The 20,033-nt window shown below is 46.3% G+C and overlaps 1 protein-coding gene across 1 annotated transcript in view; it reads left to right on the top strand.

Moving 5' to 3' along the window:
- The first annotated feature begins 2,287 nt into the window (after window positions 1-2,287).
- Window positions 2,288-20,033, top strand: part of LOC108095925 — a 37,930-nt gene continuing 20,184 nt past the window's right edge. The window contains exons 1-2 of the mRNA XM_017197259.2: window positions 2,288-2,873; window positions 17,414-17,523. Coding sequence (XP_017052748.1) covers window positions 2,816-2,873; window positions 17,414-17,523 — 168 coding nt within the window. The 5' untranslated portion in view covers window positions 2,288-2,815. The remainder of the gene's footprint in view (window positions 2,874-17,413; window positions 17,524-20,033) is intronic.

Raw genomic sequence — 20,033 nt, 5'->3', positions numbered from 1 at the left:
TTCACATGTTTTCACTTTGTGCTTAATTTGCATTTAAATGGTTTTTGCACTTAGGCTATTTCCCGTGTAAATGAGCTTTGTTGGCTGTTGTTCACCAGCTGAAAAGGCAACGCAAAAAACAGAGTAAAGGCCGAGCTTTTGTTTGGCGCTGGTTTAGCTTGCATTTCGGACAGGACGCGTGTCCCGCCAACCCAAAACCCCATAGAAAGGCATTCGGCGGTGTAAAGTTCCTGTGGCGCAGGGCTGCAAATTTCCCAGGGCATTTTTACAGCAGCAAATTTCTTGTGACCTCAGGCAACCCGAAATTTCTAGTTCCGCGTTTGGAATTTGTAAATATCCGTTTTGTTGGCTTAGCAATCGTTTTCTATCACTCTTCACATGACTGCACATGCAACTCATAACTTTTTGTTAATAAAATGTAGTTCTAGTTGTATTTTAATGGCACGAACCCTAAAATTACTACTCCGTCAAAACCTGCCCCACATTTACATAAACAAACACGGTCTGGCAATAGAAGTAAATATTTGGTTGTTGGCATGTTTTCCATTTTCCGTGCAAAGCGGAAAACGCATATTTGTTTTTACATGGCGCTTCCCGAGCGTTCCGATACCATCGCTTTTTGTTGGACAAAGCGTGGAGATATATCTGGTCGAGGTAACAAGTATTATTTCTAATGAGAGCATTGGTTACCTCGAAGGGAGTCCTGTGAAATAATTTCGCAAATTAGCGACTACCATGCTTTTTATGACTTAATGCCTTATACTAGATACATCGGCCCCCGCAAACAAACAAGTCGGGGAGCCATGGCCGTGTTCCCATTTAGCGCAATGTCAACTTTTGTGTTGTGGTCACTAATGATGACAGGCTGGCAGTCAAAGCCCAAGTCCAAACACACAGGGAAAACAAAATGGTGGCCCCGTGCAGGACCTCCCTGTCTGCAGTCCTTGTCGCCGTCGCTGTGACAATGATGTGGCTCAGGCCGGACAAGTTTCACGATGGCTTCGCGGAAAAAAAACAAACACAAACTGATTTGATTGTTTGTAATTAAAAGTGGACGGACGTGGGGAAAATTAAATGGCCATGCGCAGGATACGCCAGCAGGACCTGATCCTCGCAGCCGAACGTAAAACTTTATGGCCATGTGCCAGGTCGGCGCTTCTCACACCGTCGTTAATTTTAAAAGTAGATACCCCATAAAAGCTGACGAACACGTGCCCCAGATGGAGATCCTGTGTGTGCGAACGTCTTAAATGGTTAATTAGCTTAAATAATTCTGTGTTCATTCATTCCATCAAAACCTAAATGCCACTCGGAACGTCTGGAGGCAATGACAGGCCTACAGCCAAGGGCTTTTCGGGCTCTTGCAGTCGGAATCGAAACAGCACAGGATACCTGTCAACAAGGATATTAACGGGAATGAGTAATGTGTTGACGCGGCCAAGGGCGGCGGAAGGAGTTGCATGAATTAGAGTGCCTTGGCCAACAAGGCAAAATGTGGGCGGAGTCGGACTACAAAGTATGGGTTGGTGTACGTTAACCAGAAATTACGAACACGTTTAAATATTCGTCTGGAAAAGCGAGCTGGTTTGGACAGAAATACAACCACAAATAAGATTTAAATCAGAAACTAATTTTAGTAAAAACCCTACTTTGTTGGCAAACAAAACATATTAATACTCCTTGCCCTTTAAAAACTAATTACGAGGAGCCCAAATATTTGGTTAAGAGAAGTCAGTTAAAGCAAATTGATTAAGTAATTAAGTAAACATAGCATACGAATCAAGTTCGAAATGCCGACCAAAGGCCGTTAGCTCTTAAATTGACTGTTTATGTCATAAAGCGATAATAGAAACTATAACACAAATTGTTTTTTTTTTTTTCCAAAAACCAATTACAGACAATTGCCGGGGTAATTAAAAAAAACAGGGCCAGCGGGCGGACGTGCCATCAGCGGAGTGGCCCACGGCTGGGCCACACTTAATGCATTTAAAGCGACTGTTTTGGCCGCCCGCAAACAAAGTGCCTGGAATGGAATGGTTCTGTGGCAGCAGCCTGTTGATTCAGGCCGCGCTGGCCTGGCTTTTCGAGACTCGGGCCAGGAAGGACTCGGCTGTGAACTGTTGCCGCGGCGCAACAACTGGCCGGATAAGTGAGCGCACGAAAGCTCGGCCAGAGAGCTTTTGCTTTTGCTCCCACTCTCTCTCTCGGGCGTCCAAAAAGTGGCCACCGACTTTCCAGGCAGGCGGTGCGTGTCGCCTGCCACTTCAGTCTAGGAAAATCGCTTGCGACGAGCACAACAAGTGCGCGCATGCAAAGAGCCTCCTCGCGGTGAAAGTGGTTTACAGCCAAAGCAAAAGCAACTGCCTCAGCCCCAAAGTGCTGCCGTGTAGTGTAGTGTGCCCGAGTGAAAGTGAATCCTGAAAGTGGAGTGGGTGACGGTGAGAGTGAAAGTGTAAGGAGTTCCCAAGCGGCTGGGCAGGACACCTGCCGGCGAGGTCCTTGCTCTGCGGGTGCGCGCGATACGCTGGAGTTAATTAGCTGCGCGCGTTCGGCCAAAAATGTAACTCCATTCCCCTCGATTCGCAGCTCGATAACGATCGATATTTGCCAAATAAAAAATATATTAGAACCCCCGATTCTCAGAACCAGAGCCACCGATAAATTGTTGCTAGTTGTTTTTGTGAAGATAATCAGATCGCTCAAGTGCTCCCATTTGGATGTTTCGAGAGTAACGAGTGCCCATTTCGGATTTCAATCTAAGGCTAAGCCAGGCTTAAACCAATCAGCCACTGCAGCTGCAAATCAATACGGAAATATGAATAGGTTTTGGATAATCGCTTTACTTTTAGGATTACAGCAAACAAAGCCAATAAGTAAGTACTTTTCCGGGCAACTTTATGTTGGTTTTGACGATTAGTGGTGCCCTTTTGATTGCTTTTCGATTCATTCTGGGTGCACTCAAAGCCAATTTTTTTTTAAGCGTTGTTGTCGAAGTTTTTCATTTTCCAATTACCTTTATTTTTACTCAGTAGAAGGAGCAGTTCCCTGAAAAAGTCACAAGTCCTGTTTGAATAGTTTGGGTTTGCCCGCACAGAATTATTTTTAGTTTATGCCATTCAACCAATTAATGCATATGCAAAACCGCCGAAAGAAGGTCTCCGCCTGGCTAATTGCAAACTTCACGTCGAAGTGTGGGAAAAACGACTCCGGATGGTCCTTCTTGGCCCTCCGAAAAGAGCCAAAAGTCACGCACTGGACGCGTTCTCAGCACCTGCCACCTCTGGCTGCTGGCTTTTCCATAAGACTCATGAATAATTCATTGGGCACGCTTCGATTATTTACTTCATAAACATTCCGCCACGGTCTTCTCGGGTCCTTTAAAAGGAGGTGGTGGATGGGGAGGGGGAGAACAGGGATCGATTGGAGTGGGCAATGTCCGACAGTTTACAGGTTGTGCATGTTTTTAATTTTAATAAATTGTAAATTACTGGCTTATCGGCAGCACGGCGCACTTGCATCATGCAATCCTTGTTGCCCGGCGTATTGAATTGCCAATGTAACTGAGTTGAGAATTACCTTCAGCAGTTTGATTTGATTAACGAACCAATAAGGGGACCAAAGTACGCCACAAAGTTAAATTTCATTACAGCTTCATTTCGGGGAAAGTTAATCAAAAACCCAATGAGCAGCTCGTAAAACACGGGCTCCTCAGCTGTATCTATTACACGTTGTCGCTGGCAACGTAATTGCTGAAAAATTAATCCGCCCAGGAGGAGCTGGAGCTGCCAAAAGGGAGCAAGAGCTGAGGAGAAGGAGCTCCGAAACGAGAAGGAGATCATCCTGTCGTAAAGCACGTTTTTGCAATTTACCCCGGCCGGAGTCCTCGAGAAGGCAGCGTCATATAAAATGCGCCGATGTTACAGTGAAATCAATTTCAAGTCATTAAACGAAATGAATCTTTATGGAGCGACTTTCTCCGCCCGCACAGATTAGCGGCCGGAGGATGGAGCCAGTATGTGGGCTCCTTGGCAATTTAAACACGTTGCCTGGTCGGGAAAGTGTAATCGAAACTGCCCTCAGACACTTGATGCGATTATTATTGATTTTGTGCGCTGAAATTGTTGTGATTGAATTATTTATGTGGGCGTTGGTCGGGCCTAATGGCGGAGCGAAGTGGAGTTCATTAGGAGGCCGCCCCGCTTGATGGCCTAATTGAGTTGGCAACTGGCTGTCGAGCACTTATTTACAGAAGCAACAAAGGGCGCACGTGACGGGCATACTGGCGCACAAAGGATTAATCCAGTTTGGCCAGCTCTTCAAGTTGGATTTAATTTTGAAATTAAACCAAAACATAAATCAATTTGACTAACTAAACAGTGCGCTGGCCACCGCACCAACATTTGAGTAAATATTGTGGCAGGCCCGGCCACTTGGGCGACAAGGCGAAAGTGGGAGCCAAAGCGACGACAGCCGCAGGTCCTGGCTGGCCTTCGCGTCGTATACTTAATGTGGCCACATGTCCGTACAAATGTAATAATTGCGAGCGCCGCCAGCAACTGTGGTCGGCAGCAATAACAAGGCGAGCATGTGCACTCGGTGCAACCTCAATGGCAGGGCTCGTCCTGCCCGCAGGGCCAACAGGACGAGGGCGAGGACAAGGATGTGTACTGACACACACACACACATACAACATACACACATACAACACACCGATGACAGGCGACGACAGTCGGGGAGATGGACGCCCGTAGCCTGCAGCAGACTAACTGACTGCGTGGCTGTTCCTGGCTGCCTGGCTGACTGGCTGCCTCTCTGCCAGGATGCCAGGATGCCTCCTGCCATTCTGCCTGCCGGTTGACATGCGAGGACTTTGACAAAGCAAGCTGCTCCTTCCGCCCTCTGGGCTATGAGTACTGACTTGTGCAAAGACGCTTTTGGCATATCTAATGAAAGTTTCGCCGGCTGGCATTGCACTTTAATGGACTCACCGCACTCACAAAAAATAGAGCCATAAAAAGGGGAAAATAACCTCTCAATGAGGAAGGAAAAGTTGGCCTACCAATCGAAATAAATATTGTAAACGGTCTATAAATTGTTGCTCTGCCACGGGCAAAGTTTTGACCCGCTGTTGCTGTTTCTGTTTCTGTTTCGCCGCTGCCGTCGAAGTTAACTTGAGTGGCAGAAATCAGATTAAGCCAAATATTATACATGGCAGCCGTAATGTATGCCGCACACAATTTGCAGGTGCGACGAGTATCTCCTTGGCCCACAGACTTGAGCCATTTTGCACAAATTTGGCGCAAAGACAATCAAAAAGTTATAAAACAAGCTTCGGCGAAACAAAAGCACGGCTCGAGAGTTCCTCAAGAGTCGAATGGCCGCAGGCGAGATGCTCGATGTTGGATGTTGGATGCTGGATCCTGGATTGGTGTCTCCGAGGCGTGTGTGTATCGGGCTGTAAAAACTTTGGCCAACTTTCGCTTATTTCATTGTTTTTGCCGCTGTGTTTTTTGGGCCCTCCCTTCCTGCCTGCCCGCCTGCCTGCCTGGATGCCTGAATGCCTCTGCCTACCGTTCTGGCATTGCGCATACGCCGCGTGGTCTTATTATCAGCCGCATCAGCGGCGCCGTAAAGTAAATGCAAAGTGTGCAAAGTCTATAAACGAGCGTCAAACTTAAAAGCCCCAAGGTGGCGTCGCCTCGCCAAGGACGACAAGGACTTAAGCTTGTTTTTGGTTCGCCCGAAGGAGCAGGCAGGCGACAGACGGAAAAAAAAAAAAAAAAGCGGAGGCGAGAAGAAAGATAGGTAGATGGGAAGTTGGCCAAAAGTACGCCAGCCAGCAGCCAGGTTTATCGGTGGGCAATACACTCCTCTCCGGCCTATCAAAAAGTTGCTCACACGACAAATTGACACAAAGACAGAGGCTGAGGATGAGAATGAGGCCGAATTCTGGGGAACCAGAAGCCCGAACACGGAAACGGAATTTTATATTTCAGCGTTTTCTATTATTTGTATTATTTATGGTGCTTTTGGCAATGTCGTTAAACGGGGGCCCATTAAGAGGCCTCCAATAAATATGTGTGAGCCGAGGGATGTGTGTGGCTGACAGATGCCAGGTGCTCCAAAAAGGGGGGCCGAAATAAAAACGGATCACGGCAGGCAAATAAAAGAGAGCGCTTCCGCAAAACAATTATGCCTAAGTGTAGGATCTAAAATATTTATGAAGCCCGATTTTGCATTGGCTCAAAAGCGAAAGCAAAGCAAAGTCGATTGTCAGCTATTTTCGGCTGTAAAATGTCGGAAAATAAACGTCAAAGCGGCTAAAGAGACTTGGAAAAACTATTAAGATGTCAGCAAATAATTACGCATGAAAGCAGCTGCATAAATCTGGTCGCCTCTTATTGCCAAATCCGCCACTAAAACGAACTGAGCTGGAAACTGCGGAGCCATCGAGGCGTTGCCTCCGAGAATGGCCATAATGCGACACTCGAGCCAACAGCTCGGAGCCTTTCTGACTGCCAGGACGGAAGGCACTTTATCAAAAGGGATTTGCCAACTGCCCTGGGAGAACTGATTGCGGGGGGAGGGGTAGATGGAGGGAGGAGATCGGCTGAGAGATGAAGCTCTTGCATTTGCCTTCCACTTGGTCCGGGGCTGTGACAGTTTTGTAATAACAATGACCGCAAAAAAAGCGGAATCGATTTGCCATTTTTCACCAAATTTATGAGTTTATGAGCGACCAGCTTCTCTGTGGCCGCTGACAGTACAGCGCGACCGCTCTTTTCCATTACGGGAAAACTGATGACATTTATATTTTATTGCCTCGTCGTCTCCCCTTGAACTTGATCCCTAATGAGCCTTAATAGGACTGCTCGCAGCAGGAAGCAACTGCAGCATAAATCTCGGCAAACCCTAATCAGAGCAAGTCGACCCAAGATAAATTCTAGGAAAATCCATAAATTGGACAACCGCACGCTAGACGAAAAAAAAAACTGACAAAAATTCGCCACTGAAATTCGGCATCGAAATGTAAATTGACCAACTCGGTCCGCTTCGGTGACAATCAAGCAGAAGAACTCGAGTTAGAGCCCAGCGATGCGGTAATTATTCAGACCCACATGCCAAGGACCACAAAGTGCTGGCCGCATTCATCATTATCCACAGTTTGATTTTCGCCACAAAGTTTTTGGCCGCACAACTTTTGACAAAGGTCGAGAGCAGTTTAAAGCAGGGCCAAAGTCAAACGCCGCCGGCAGTTCCTGCAAAATAAATGAATGATCCTTGCCGGTTGGTTCCCTCTCTGAGGTTTTAGGGGATTTGAGCGGAAGGCAGCTCGGATTCAAAGGCCAAAGTGATGGCGCATAAATTTCTGGGCCCCGGAATCCGAAAGAGCTTAGGCCATAAGCGAGCCGTGTGGTCAAGCAAAACAAATGACAGCAAAACGCATAAATTGAACCTGTCCCAGGCCATTGAAATCACAGAAGTACAGCCACAGCCACAGCTACGCTGGCTATATCCAGAGTTCAATCCAAAGTCATTAGACATGGGGTTATAGCCAGAGCCCCATTTTGCTGGCCGGAAAATCAGTGACTCGAGGCCACACGAAACACACAGATTCGACGAGGCTCCTTGGCTGCTGTTCAGCCATAACAATTTAATCACTGCCGAAAAGCCGGGGACAATTTAAAGTCAGCCTTGTATACGTATTTATTTTATTGCCGCGACAGACAGGCGTTAGCAAGCCGCATGGTGCACATCAAAACGCTTCGTTGCCAGTAGGCAAAATTAATTAAAAAAGCCAGTGTCTTGTCTGTGCTATCTGTTATCCCCACTTCAACTAAATAAAAGCATGTCTAGGCACTAAAAAGTTTATTATTGTAGGCCCCAGTGAAAAAGAACTCGCATTAAATGCCCGAAAAAACGAATAACTCGGCGGAAGAGTGGAGCTGGCTGAATGGAAAATTAAACAGAGCCGGAAATGTCACACATACTCGTACACGCCGCGCCCACAGAGACACCGGGAAAAGCCTGAGAGGAGGAGGAGGCGGAGAGGAGAAGGAAGGGGAGGGAAGGCGGTTGGAAAAGCGGGGAACAAGAACAAACAAACAATAACGACGGCAAATGCCTGGAAAAAGGGCTAGCAAAGTTGGTCGACTGGCGGCAGTGTTGGCACAAATGTGTGAGCAAGGGGCGGGAAAAAAGGAAGTAAACTACACATTTTTATTATGCAAAGGGGGCGCAAATGAAAGGCAAATGTTTTGTTTTTCACCCCCACCTCCTTCGTCCTCCAACGTGGGTGTAATTTCATTTTAGTGCAGTTGTGTGTGTGTGCTCACTTGAAAGTATTGTTAACGGAACGCATATAGCGTGTGTGTGTGAGAGAGTGAGTGTGTGTGGCGGACTGAAGATCCTTGTACGAGTGGGACGACCCAAAGTAGGCAATAAAACACTAGCTAAAATCTAGGCACGCGCTCAAACGCATGACAAACAATACGAAAAAGCGAGAAAAATGGGAAAAACGAGTGGGGTCGAACTTCTGTTTTTTCCTCTTTTTATGAACACCAGAAATGCGACAAATAAAGTGTGATTACTGCAAATTGAGTGAGAGCGGCCGAGCAATGTGAAGAAGTGCGAACAGTCGGTTAGTAATTTGTAGATCTAACCAGCAGGATGAGAAGCGTAAATCAAGGCAAACCCTTAATCGCTAAAATCTCCTATCTCAATAGCTTTTAAGTCGGTAAAGAGATTTACAAATTATCTCAGATTTAAACTTAAGCAGCTCATACATCAGACATATGTATCTGTCTGCTCTCAATTTCTAAAGCTTCCGAGCAAAGCAAATTCTGCCCGGAGCACACTAGTCCATGTGGATTGCTTTTCCTGCTCCGACAGCTGCTGTTTAATTAATTTCACCAACGCTTCATGTACTGGCCATGTTTTGATACCAATGAAAAGTGTTTGTTTGAATGGGCAATGACCGATTTCACCTCTTGAAGTTCCAAATATACCAAACACAAGTAAAATATTTTTATTCCATTTAGTTTTGTATGCAGTGGAAATGCCAAGTCAGCAGTTTCTTGTAAAGCAAGGTTTACAATTTCGAATTGGTATAGAAAGTTAACCTGTAACGGCATAGTGGATACCAACTAGTCGTTGTAGCCCGTACTCACTGTAATGAATTTGCCAGCTCAACAGTATTTAATGCGTGCAGTTAATATGCGGCAGGTGAGTCAGCGTTCTAGCTCATAATGAGCGTCTATGCCGCTGTTGATGAAGCCACGGATGAATAAAGCATTCCAAGCGTTAAATTGAATTAATAATGTTAATGGTTGGTGCTTATGAATATATGCGCACTTGTGCCTCCTTGACTTGTGACGGGGCTCCCGTGCGTGGGCGTCTTATTAATTGCCGCATTTGCGATATTCAAGCATATGAAAGAAATTAAAGCCAAGCATTTTTCGCCCAGTGAACAGACCGTTTAAAATTCTTACCAGGCTGCCAGCCAAAGTCTGAATAAAGCTTCTGGCTGGGGATAAGCTGCTTATTATTCAACAAGCTGCACGGCTCGCCGCTCGCTAGAAATGGCAATCACGGCGCCGCTCAATAATTGTGTATTATATAAGAGAGCAAAGCACAAAGCCAAATACGCGTCAATTGGCAGCCACATGCGCACTCAAGTAAACACAATCCTCAAGGAATTACCAGCTGAATAATGGTCCTGCAACAATGGGACGCTTGATAATAATGGGATCGAGGGCCGGAGCGCAAAATGGAAGTGCAGGGAGTAGCGCCAAAAATTAAATATAAATAAATAACTTGGAAATGCGTTCAAATTAACAGCAGGACTCGTGAAAGACTGCAAATGAGCTTGGTCGGCAGCATGGCATTTTTCCACTTTTCCAAACCAAGAAGCAAGTTCGCAGGCACTCAAATGTATGCAGCGTTGAGTCGAGAAAAGGCGTTTGGGGATAGCTTGGCCCAAAAAAAAAAACGTAAAGAAAAGAAAAATAAAGGTCAGGAAAAAAGGGAAAAACTCGGAGGCTCACATAAGTACACGCCTGAATGGCTGGCACTTCTGTCTTTGTAATTGCGGGCCCAACACTAATGCCTCCTTGGGGCTGGCCAAAATGAAAATGCGTAAATTATTGATTACAATCGCCAGAAATCATGCAGACCAAACAAAGAACCTACATATAGATTTTATGATGCCCAGAGCTGATTGTTACGCCTTCTGTGCGTAAAGAAATTTGCCTTTCTCCTGGCTTAGCGTTCTGCGAAGAACTGAAAATGTGCCAAACCGATTTTCAGGCCAAGAACGGAAAAGCGAAGCGAGAATGCCGGACGGGAAGGCCTCGCATAATGAAGGCACTTTGTGAGCCCGGCTTGGGCGTTGATTTTTTAATGGCGCCTCGGGCCAGTGCCAGGAATTGGAATTCTGATTCTGATTCGGATTGGGATTGTGTTTGGGATCGGGAGTGGAAGTGGAATTGGAAGTGGAAGTGGAAACGGAATGCAAACAAAGGCCGGCTGGCATTGATTGTGCAAGGATATTTGTGCGACGCGCATTGTTTCAACAAGTTCTGGCCAAGGTTGACGAGGGTTGGCTGTCGCCGCTGGCTCAGCTCCTTATTAGCAGGCCGCAAATATTCTGCGCCATATAAGGTTGGACCCCCGACAAATGCGCACTTACAGCCCACTCTTTGGCAGCAATATCACATGTTCGTCGAACGTATTCGTATCCGTATTCGTATCCGTATCCGTATACCGGTGTCCGCTCTCGGCCACAGACATTAGCCAAACAAATAGACAGCCAGACAGCAGGTGCGGCCAAGTGTCAACAAAAATTGGGCCCAGCTTTTTGCCAAAAACGGTAAAAAAAAATGAAACAGAAGAAAAAAAGAAAAAAACAGAAATGGAATGGGGACGGGGGCGGGGACTGGAACTGGGAAAAAAACTGGCAAACTGTGGGTCAAGCATAAATGTCAATATCATCAGCAGGCTCGAAAAACGCTGCAGGCTCAATGGCGTCATCCCATCTGCCCCTCATCTCAGAGGCTCGTGTCACTGGACTAATGCCTGTGTAGATTAGAGATTAGCCAACTTCAAAAGGCCGCCTGCCATTGGTTGTGTGGGTTCCGTTCCTTGGCTGAGTTACGAACACCGAACACCGAGCACCGAACATAATTGTGACGCAGGCTCAACTTGATGGCGGTCAGGAGCGCTTGGCTTGGACAGCACGTGGCCTCGGCGCCCATTAATTGTCCAGGTGGGCGTGAGTAATTCTGACCGGTTTTCCACGTCCACCTGCGGTTACCAAACATTCGTTGCGGCTCCGAATGGGTTTTTTTTGTGCGCTGTGTCGAGCGGGGAAAATGTTTTCAATTTTCTAAAAACCGTACAACAGCTGCGCATGTCACTTCTCCCGCTTCGTCATACCGAAAAAATAAATAAATAATTCTCCTCATTTAATTGTTTTGGTGACTGGAACGGTGCAAGGTCCGAAATTGAATCGGACTTGGGTATAAACAAATCGGACTATCCACCAAAATATGTGCTGTGTGTGGCCAGCAAAATGTCAAATGCAGTTTGGAATTTCACTCGCCGGTCCAGCAGCTGTCATGAATGATTTAAAATGTGTTTGCCAAACCGATTGCGGAATGTTTTTTGTGGAATATGAATAAATGTAGCGACCGGAAATGAGCAGCGTTCCCTTTTGCCGGTTGCCGGTCCCTCGATTAAAATTGCATTTCCAACCCCGAGCACATTTAAATTGCGAATTTAACTTACGTATCCGCCGCATTAGTAAACGCAAAATGATGGTAGCTGAATCTCAAATGATCGGTACTTTTCATTTGGCTTAGTCCCGTTTTTCCCGTTTGGCATGGAGTTGTGGTTGGTTGTCCTGTTGTTGTTTTCGTTAGCCCGCACATTAATAATAAATAATTCCCCTTAAAAGTAATTTAAGCATTTTTATGTGTTTGCCAACGCCGCCGTCGCAGTCGCCGGCGTTTGCTTTTCATTTCTTTAATGGTCTGCATCTTTACGAGCCAGGTTCAGGTCGCGCTTACTGGAGCGGCAACCGTTGGCCATCCTCGCAGACTTTCAGGCCCTAAAGCCCACCCACCCACAGGAAAACAGTCAGCTGTGGGCCTAAATTGTATATTTCAAAGCAAAAGTTTGGCCCCTCTGGCACCCTTACCCTAACCTTTGTACATTTTCCAAAAATATCTTAGCAAAGAAGGTCTCTTCCGTTCTGTTTCAAAAAGTTCAGCGTTTATAATTAATTTAAAGAGTGTTATATTCATTTTTGATAAATTTTTAGAATTTTTTTTCGTTGGGGTTTTACCATCTGATTAACACATTCGAATGAGTGTATTTCCATAGTGAATGGCTACAAAGTTACATGGCATTTTTAAGTTGCAAAGTTTCTTAATTTCGACAGAGAAGTTTTTTAAGTGGCTTATGAATATTTTTCCAGAATTACAGGCTCTGCACAAAATTATACTAAAGTGGCCCACAGTGCGGAGGCTCGTGGCGCATGTCTAACACTCGTTATGAGATTCATGGCCTACATGTGTTCGCTCCACGGCCTTGTAAATGGGCGCGGGGCGTGTTGTACAGTGTGGCATGCCCCAGTATGTACTTTACGTGCTGGGCAGCCCTGTGGGCGTGCCTGGGCAGGACCTTAGGATGTGGGTGTAGTTGTTGCCGTGGCTGTAGTTGTGTTTGTAGTTGTAGTTGTGCAGCCGCCAGCAACAGCAGCGGGTGAGGTGTCCTTGAAGCCATTTTCTTATACTCGTACATATAAACGGATTCTGGTCTCTTTATTTTTTTTTTCTTGCTGGCTGGCCGGGCTCTTTCATTTTCGTAGTCGCTGCCAGGGCCGCCCAGATAAAATTTTCAACCAGGAAGTTGGCTTCCTGTGGCGCTCTGGTTGTGATTCTGGTTCTGGTTCTGGTTCTGCTTTTGACTCTGGCCCTGGCCGGTCCGCAATTTCTTTCATATTTTGTTTTGGCCATTACGATGGCTACTTTTGTCGGTCATGGTACATGCTACACGGTACATGGTGGTGGCTTGTATAAGCCCTGGCCTCTGTTTGTATGGCTGTCGGTTATTTTCATTTTCATTTTCGTTTTCTTTTGATTTTGATTCCATTCATGGCGGCATTCGGCTGTGATTTAATTTCGGAAATGTGACTAAAATGTGGGAGTGAAAATTACGGAATAAAATAAAAGATGTCCTGTGTGGAGGGCAATTCAATTTAAAATCACCCGCTTAAAGCTGTTCAAGTTGGACTTTGCGGAGGAGTTCTCCCAGCTGAGGCCGCCTTTGAAGCCTATTTCCTTGAGACCAAGGCTAGGCAATTTGTCTCCCCGGGGAGTTGGGCCATTCAAAGGAGTCTTCTTTCCACGGTGGATAAGTTCTACATGCATGTAGCTAGTGGGAGTGTGGAATTTCAAGCCCCGAAACAACTCAAGGACCGTCACAGGCCACGTTCAGGCCACAATCGACCATTTTTCTTTGGCCCTCCAATGTTGCGTGCCCTCCCGAGTTATTTGAATTTCACGCGCGCATACACTGGCAGGGATAAACTGGATTTATATCCGCTAATGCCTGTGATTTGTTCTATAAAATTACTTTATGCCTGGAACATGCCGGCGGACCTTGTCTGCCTTTTATTTCGGCCTTTGTTTTCGCTCCCAAACAAGGACACGAAGGACACAAAACCGGGAACCGGGAACTGGGAACCCGGCCAAAGCCAGTGCCTACAGTTTTCTAAACGAACGCCTCGCCAGCATAACGACTTATGGCCTTATCCTTTTCGTAGCCCAGAGTGGGTAAATGCCGGGTGTTTGCCGTTTTATTGTTTGGCTTATGTTGCTGATAGTGTTCCTTGGTTGCGTTGCCATGGCGTGTGCGAAAGCGTGTATGTGTGTACGAGTGTGTTTTGGCCAGCAAAATGTTAGCTTTGTGCGGTCAACTTTAAAAACATTGTGGACTTTGCTGCCAGTCACGACTGGCTGGCTAGCTGGCTGGCTGGCTGACTTCGTTTGTGCTCCCAATCAAGCATGCATTTAAATTGGAAAGCCACGTGGCCAGCCACAAATCAATTAGAAAATGGCAAGTCCACTGCGATAAGTCATGGGACGTTGAAAATTATTGACAGTCACGCCCTGGCTTCAAATCCTCATCAGACCGGAGCAGACAAACAGCAGTAATGAGGACAGGAAATCAGTTTCGAAAAGTATTGGTTGGGGATGAACGACAGGCGAGCAGGATGTCGATGACGATGCCGCCTTGGCAGCTGCCCGTGTCTAATGAACCCCATGGAATGTCTGACACTCGGCCATAATGACTGCCAGCAATCCGCCAGGCCAACTGACAGCTGGACGGGGCAAGACAGCTGACCCCAAGTCGATATTGCGGGGTGCCTTTTAATCAGACCCGATACAACACTTCATATCAGTAGTCCTCCGCCTCTTTAAAAACTCCTGTTAAAGTCAGAGAGCTTTTAAAACACCTACAAAAGTTATTACACTCTTATGAAATATTTATTTGGGCATTTTTCTGGGTGTTCTCAAATACTTTTTGACTATCTTGACATTTTTATGTACGACTATTATATTTTTTATTTGTATTCTTAATTATATGAAGTGTTTTTAAAATCAATTGTTTTTAAAGATGTACATAATAGATTATAGATGGAAGCCCAAAAATTTATTTACCACTTTATTTTAACCATTTAAAAGAATTTTTTGTGCTTGACATTCATTCGCATTAACAGCTTTCAGACAATCATTGATATGGCAGTTATTGGAAAAATATTTATATATTTTATTTAATCGTTTAATTGTTTGGCTTTAATTAGCGAGAAAATGGCCACCAACGAAGGGGTTCTTTAATTGCTGGGACGTGCTCATGTGTACGGCGGTCAATCAATCATCTGTCCAGTGAAGTTCTTAAATTATCCACCAGCAAACAATTATTGACTTTAATAGTTGGCCCATTAATCATGGCCTTGGCAAGACTATTCGAATCAAATGGAAAACTGCTCAAACTCTTTGCCAGTGGTCAGTGGTCTTGTGGTGAGCAGTTTAAGTCCTGAAAGTGCTGGGGATGAGGAAAAGCATTTATTATGCTTTCGGTTTGCGGTTAGCTCTGTGTATTTTGGAACACCTGTGTGCAAGTTTGTCTAATCAAGGGGAGGTGGGCCATCGGAAAATCGAAATGATGAATATGGAAACCAATAGAGTGGCTAGCCATGAATCTTTCCGCAGCACTTGAACTTTATCTAGTGCCGAATTGAGTTTGCGGCGATAAATATCAATTTCCTACGAGGCCTAATCTAGTTGTTAAAGTCAAATCGATGGTATCCCGAAGGCAGTGCCACGCCCCTGCAACAGCTGCCCACTTTGGCTTGTCTCGGCACGGAGCGTTGATTAATGTTGATTGATTGATTATTTGCGTTTTTCTGACATGATGCACGCTTTATTGTCGCTCAGCTCGTGGAAAATCATCAATTTCCGCTTGTAAAAAAGCACATCGCGAACAAAGAAACGCTGCTCGCTTTTTTTCCCCGACCCAACCACCAGTGAGTGGTGGAGATGTTAAGCCTCCTGCCAACTCGCCGCAGCTTGTTGCACAACCCAAAGGATCTGGATCTCGCCGCTATTTTTTTTTTTTGTTCTGCCAGAGTTAGTAATGAATTTTTTCTGGGCCCGACTGCCAGGCAGTCAACGGAGCATAATTGCGGTTGCCGAGCATCTTGTCAGCGGTCGTGCAGTTCAAATTCGTTATTCCCTCCGTACATATATTGGCCAGCTGCCAGGGCTGAAAAATGGCGAGAAGTATTGCGACATAAATGTCGAAAAAAGGCGGCATGATTACAAAGCCACCAGTGGCTGGAAAGTCAGCCAGGACATCGGTGTCTGGCTCGTGACAGCGGCTCCTTTTGGTTCTTCGCACGGAGGGCTCCTCCTGTTGCGGCTGCGGTTTGGCTTTCGGTTCGAGCCAGGATATCTTGGCCAGCCGGCCGGGCCATGATTGAATTTTCGCAAATTTCGGCTCGTTAGCGTGCGGCACGAACACGTACGTCATGCTGGGGGCAACGATACCAATCCGCCGAAGGTTGGCCATGTTTATGCCATGTACGGCAACAAGTTGCCAACTGTTTTTGGGCCTCCACTCGTCTATCCATTCATACATATGTATTTGTATATGTATATGTATATGTATTGCGTATGTATGTGCACTTGACACGCTTCATTTCACTGGGTTTTGTTCTCGTCGTCTTGCGTTATCCGATTATTTCCATATTTTTCGCGCTGTCAGACACGTTTTTTACTTACTCAGTCGTTGACATTTTGCGTGACTGACGATGGACGCGTGGTGTGAATAAATGAAAATGGAAGCGAAATTGGCGCCACTGGATTGGGCCTCCAACTGGGGCAATGTGCTCGCCCTCGGCCACTTTGTGTCTTAATTATGATTGCGAATGGCGGAAGCGTTGGCACATTCAAAATTAATTTATCGATTTCCAAGGAGTAATATCCAAAGTCGATTGGGAAAATTGGCCCTGAAATTGGGCTCATTTGCAAGGGGCTCGTGACTCGATGTTCCCAAGTATTCCAGATTGTAACTTTCTCTTAGCATATGCACCGAAAAAGGACTTCATTTAACGTGCTTGTTATTTGTCCTGAACACATACTAAATGTCATCAACTGCCGTTCAGGACTGACGTCCACATTACGTATACGCAGCGTGGTCCCAGAACCGGTGGTCAGCCATGTGTGTGAACTGCGGACAAATATAAATTTTCAATTTTTTTGAAAGCTCAGTTTGGTGCCAGCACCTTGGTCGCACGTGCTGGACTGAAAAATGCTGGGAAAATGGTACGAAAATGTCGTTTAAGTGCCACCCAAATGCCCCCCACTGTCCGACCATTTCCTTTGTGTGAAAAATGAAGGTTGGGCGAGCGGAGGGGGCTGCAAATATTTGACACCCCGGCTGCAGAACGGACGCACCCACGCCGAACTGGCATGCAGGCGCAAAAATTTCTCATGTGCACTTTGGCAAACAAATTAAGATTTATTGAGCCAGGTCGAAGGACGAAGTCCCGTAATCTGCCAGTTCACTCTGGAGTATCTTTCATTCGGGGCAGCCGCAGCGTGGGACGTTGGCAATTTGGAAATTCCGGGCGGGCGCCATCCCGTGCCTTAAATTGCCTGCATATTTGGCGCCAAGCTGGGTTCTCACCGATTCCTTTTTTACTCCACCCAGTTTTTTAATGGTTTTTCAATTAAACCACAATTGGGCGGGCTTTCATTGCAAATGGCCCTTTTGTTTCCTGTCCTTACTTATATTTACAAATTTATTTATGTGCGTGTGCACCTTTTCTTTTCTTTCCTTTCAGATGGACAATCGGAGTTCCAGGTGCAATTAGTGGTGCCGCGGTATGTGGAGCGCGGATCGAGCGCCACCTTCAAGTGCAAGCACAATGTCCAGCCGGATCTCCTCTACAAGGTAAGTGAAGTAACCTGCGGTTCGGTTCGGTTCGGTTTGGGTTTGGATTAAGTGCGCTCCGGTTATGTCGTGCATGTGCATATAAATTATGGAAAGCGCATTAAAAACTTTAAATTGAAAAATAAAAATTGCCATCCATGGAGGCCGTGCGGGAGTGGAGTGGAGTGAAGCTCGCCCCACCGAGAAACTTTGTTCGCCTTGTGCTATTTTGTGGGGAAAAGTTTCCGGCACTGTGACAAACACAGGCACGCCGAGCCGTGTCCCCGGGTCAGGAGCTGGAATTCTCGCAAGTTTCGTGCCGCAACTTTGTGGCAGTCAAAGGCATCCCGCCTCGCGGACTCGCCGTGCACAAAAAGTTGCACTCAAAGTGCCATTCCGCTCCATCGAATCCAAGGCAGTCGGTTCATGCCGGCAGTCGGGCGGGCCGTAAACCTTTTACCGCTTCCGTCTCAATATCGACTCAGTTTCGCTTTCGCTTTCGGTTGCCCAGACGCGGCAATTAATTTCACTTCAGTTTACCTAATTTAATCACGAACCATCAACAGACACGCACTTGCGTACGCCGAAATCATTGCCAAGCCTTCGGGCCGTCGAGTTTATGGCCAAGATACGCAAGGAGGGTAAGGGTATGGTTCTAGTCCTTCCCCGGCATACACTTTCAGTTGAGCTGTGAACTTTTGTGGTCGGCACTTTGAGAGCACTATTCAGCAACATTCACACCGATGCCGTCTCAAGGTCGGTCAGCTCTACGCTGATGTTTTGCCCGCTCTAAGTACCATAAAAAAGCGTACAAATTTTATGGCTCACGGAGGAGCTGCTCTCATTGGCCGCATATTGATTATTTTTCTCCGGGAACCAAGATGGATTTAGAACAGAGCCAAATTGACGTTGACAGTGGGGCCTCGAGCTGTGTACTTATAGGCCATTGTGCTGCCAAGCCGAGCCCCTCTCGAAAACATCGAGTACATGGAATTCCGTGTCGTGTTTCCGGATCGTGACCCAAGCAGCTTTAAGCCGCCATTGTGGCTGTCTCATTTGCATGGAAATTCGAGGGATACTCCTCCACCGGGCCGGCCGCCGAAAGTGTCAACTAACAAATTTAATGCGCCGCTGAGCCGAGCCAATTTGGAGTGTGCTGTAGGGCGGGAAACATGCACAATTAGCGGACTGGCCAAATGGCCGAGCGGGCAAATAGCCCGTTCAGATGTAGACATTTATTTATTTGGCCAGTCGGTCGAGCAGGGCAATAGCTAATTAGTATAATTAACTATATAAGCGAGTGCGCTTGGCCGCCGCCACCATTCGCCATTCGCCATTCGAATTGTTGCACGAAGCGTGGCAAATTGTATGGCGGTATGGAAGTGGCACTAAAAAGGCAATTAAAACGCAAATGCCAACACTGACGGGATCATTTCGGTCGCCCGGGCCTCTTTACACATGTACGACATAATTTCTTTCGCCCAAAAATTATACTCGCATACATCCAAATTAAATAAACTAATTACGGAGTGAGTGCGATGCCCGGCAATCGGGAGGCCCCGAGCTCATTAATGGGCTTTTGATTTACCACTTTTCAGCCTTTGTGCGTTATTTGTGTCAACTGGTGGGTGGGGGCGGGGAGTGCAGCTACCACATGCGGGCTAATAAGCCCGAATATAAACAAAACCCGAAAGTCAAAAGAAATAAAGTCAGGCGGAGGCAGACACGCCAAAGCAAACACATGCCGCTGACTAAGCGAACGGCCAACATCGGCGGGAAGGTAAACATTGGGAGGCCCTTTGTTTTTCATTACTTTGAGATCCATTGGCCGTAATATCGGCAGCGATACGATAGGGATAGGGACAGGGATTGGTAAAGGGAGTTGCATGTCAGTCGAGAGAAAATGTTCCAAACGACCACAAGTGGTTGATAAAACTGGATGCGTGTCTGGCGGTCCTAGAGTGCGCTAATGGTGGGTCATTCGAGATCCCACAGGCCACCGCAGAGTTTGTGTTTGTGTTTCAGTGTTTGTGGATGTGTGTTTGTGTTCCCGAGTTTGCCCTCTCATTATGGCCCTCTGTGGGTGAGTGGTTGTGTGGCCTTTATTGATTGACCCGCACGGCGCTAAACACACACATGGACCTCGGACCTCGCCGCTTGAGGCTTGAGTAATGGCAACATTTGCGGCACAAATTACGCATACGCCTCGCCTGCCGCGGACACATTCAATAAGCACATTAATATTATTAAGTTGCGTGCAATCAATGCAATTTGTCCCGAGTGTGTCAATCAAGCTATCGCCAGACGGCTGTCCCGCACCTGGAATCACCTGATCCAATCTTCTCCAGTTCATCAGAGTGCAGTGGCCTTGTGTCCTTTTTTAAAAAAAAATAGTTGAAATTAAACACCACCTGCGGTTTTTCAGTGCGAGGGCCTTTCACTTTAACAGTTTAATTATTTAATTGTATATATTTTTTACCAAATCGATTGAAATATTATTGAAGAACATAAAACCCACATTTCACCTATTG

Source organism: Drosophila ficusphila, unplaced genomic scaffold, assembly GCF_018152265.1.
Source record: "Drosophila ficusphila isolate 14025-0441.05 unplaced genomic scaffold, ASM1815226v1 contig_791, whole genome shotgun sequence".
NCBI classification, from domain to species: domain Eukaryota; kingdom Metazoa; phylum Arthropoda; class Insecta; order Diptera; family Drosophilidae; genus Drosophila; species Drosophila ficusphila.
The sequence above is the reverse complement of the archived record's forward strand: the minus strand, read 5'-3'. Positions and strand labels throughout refer to the sequence as shown.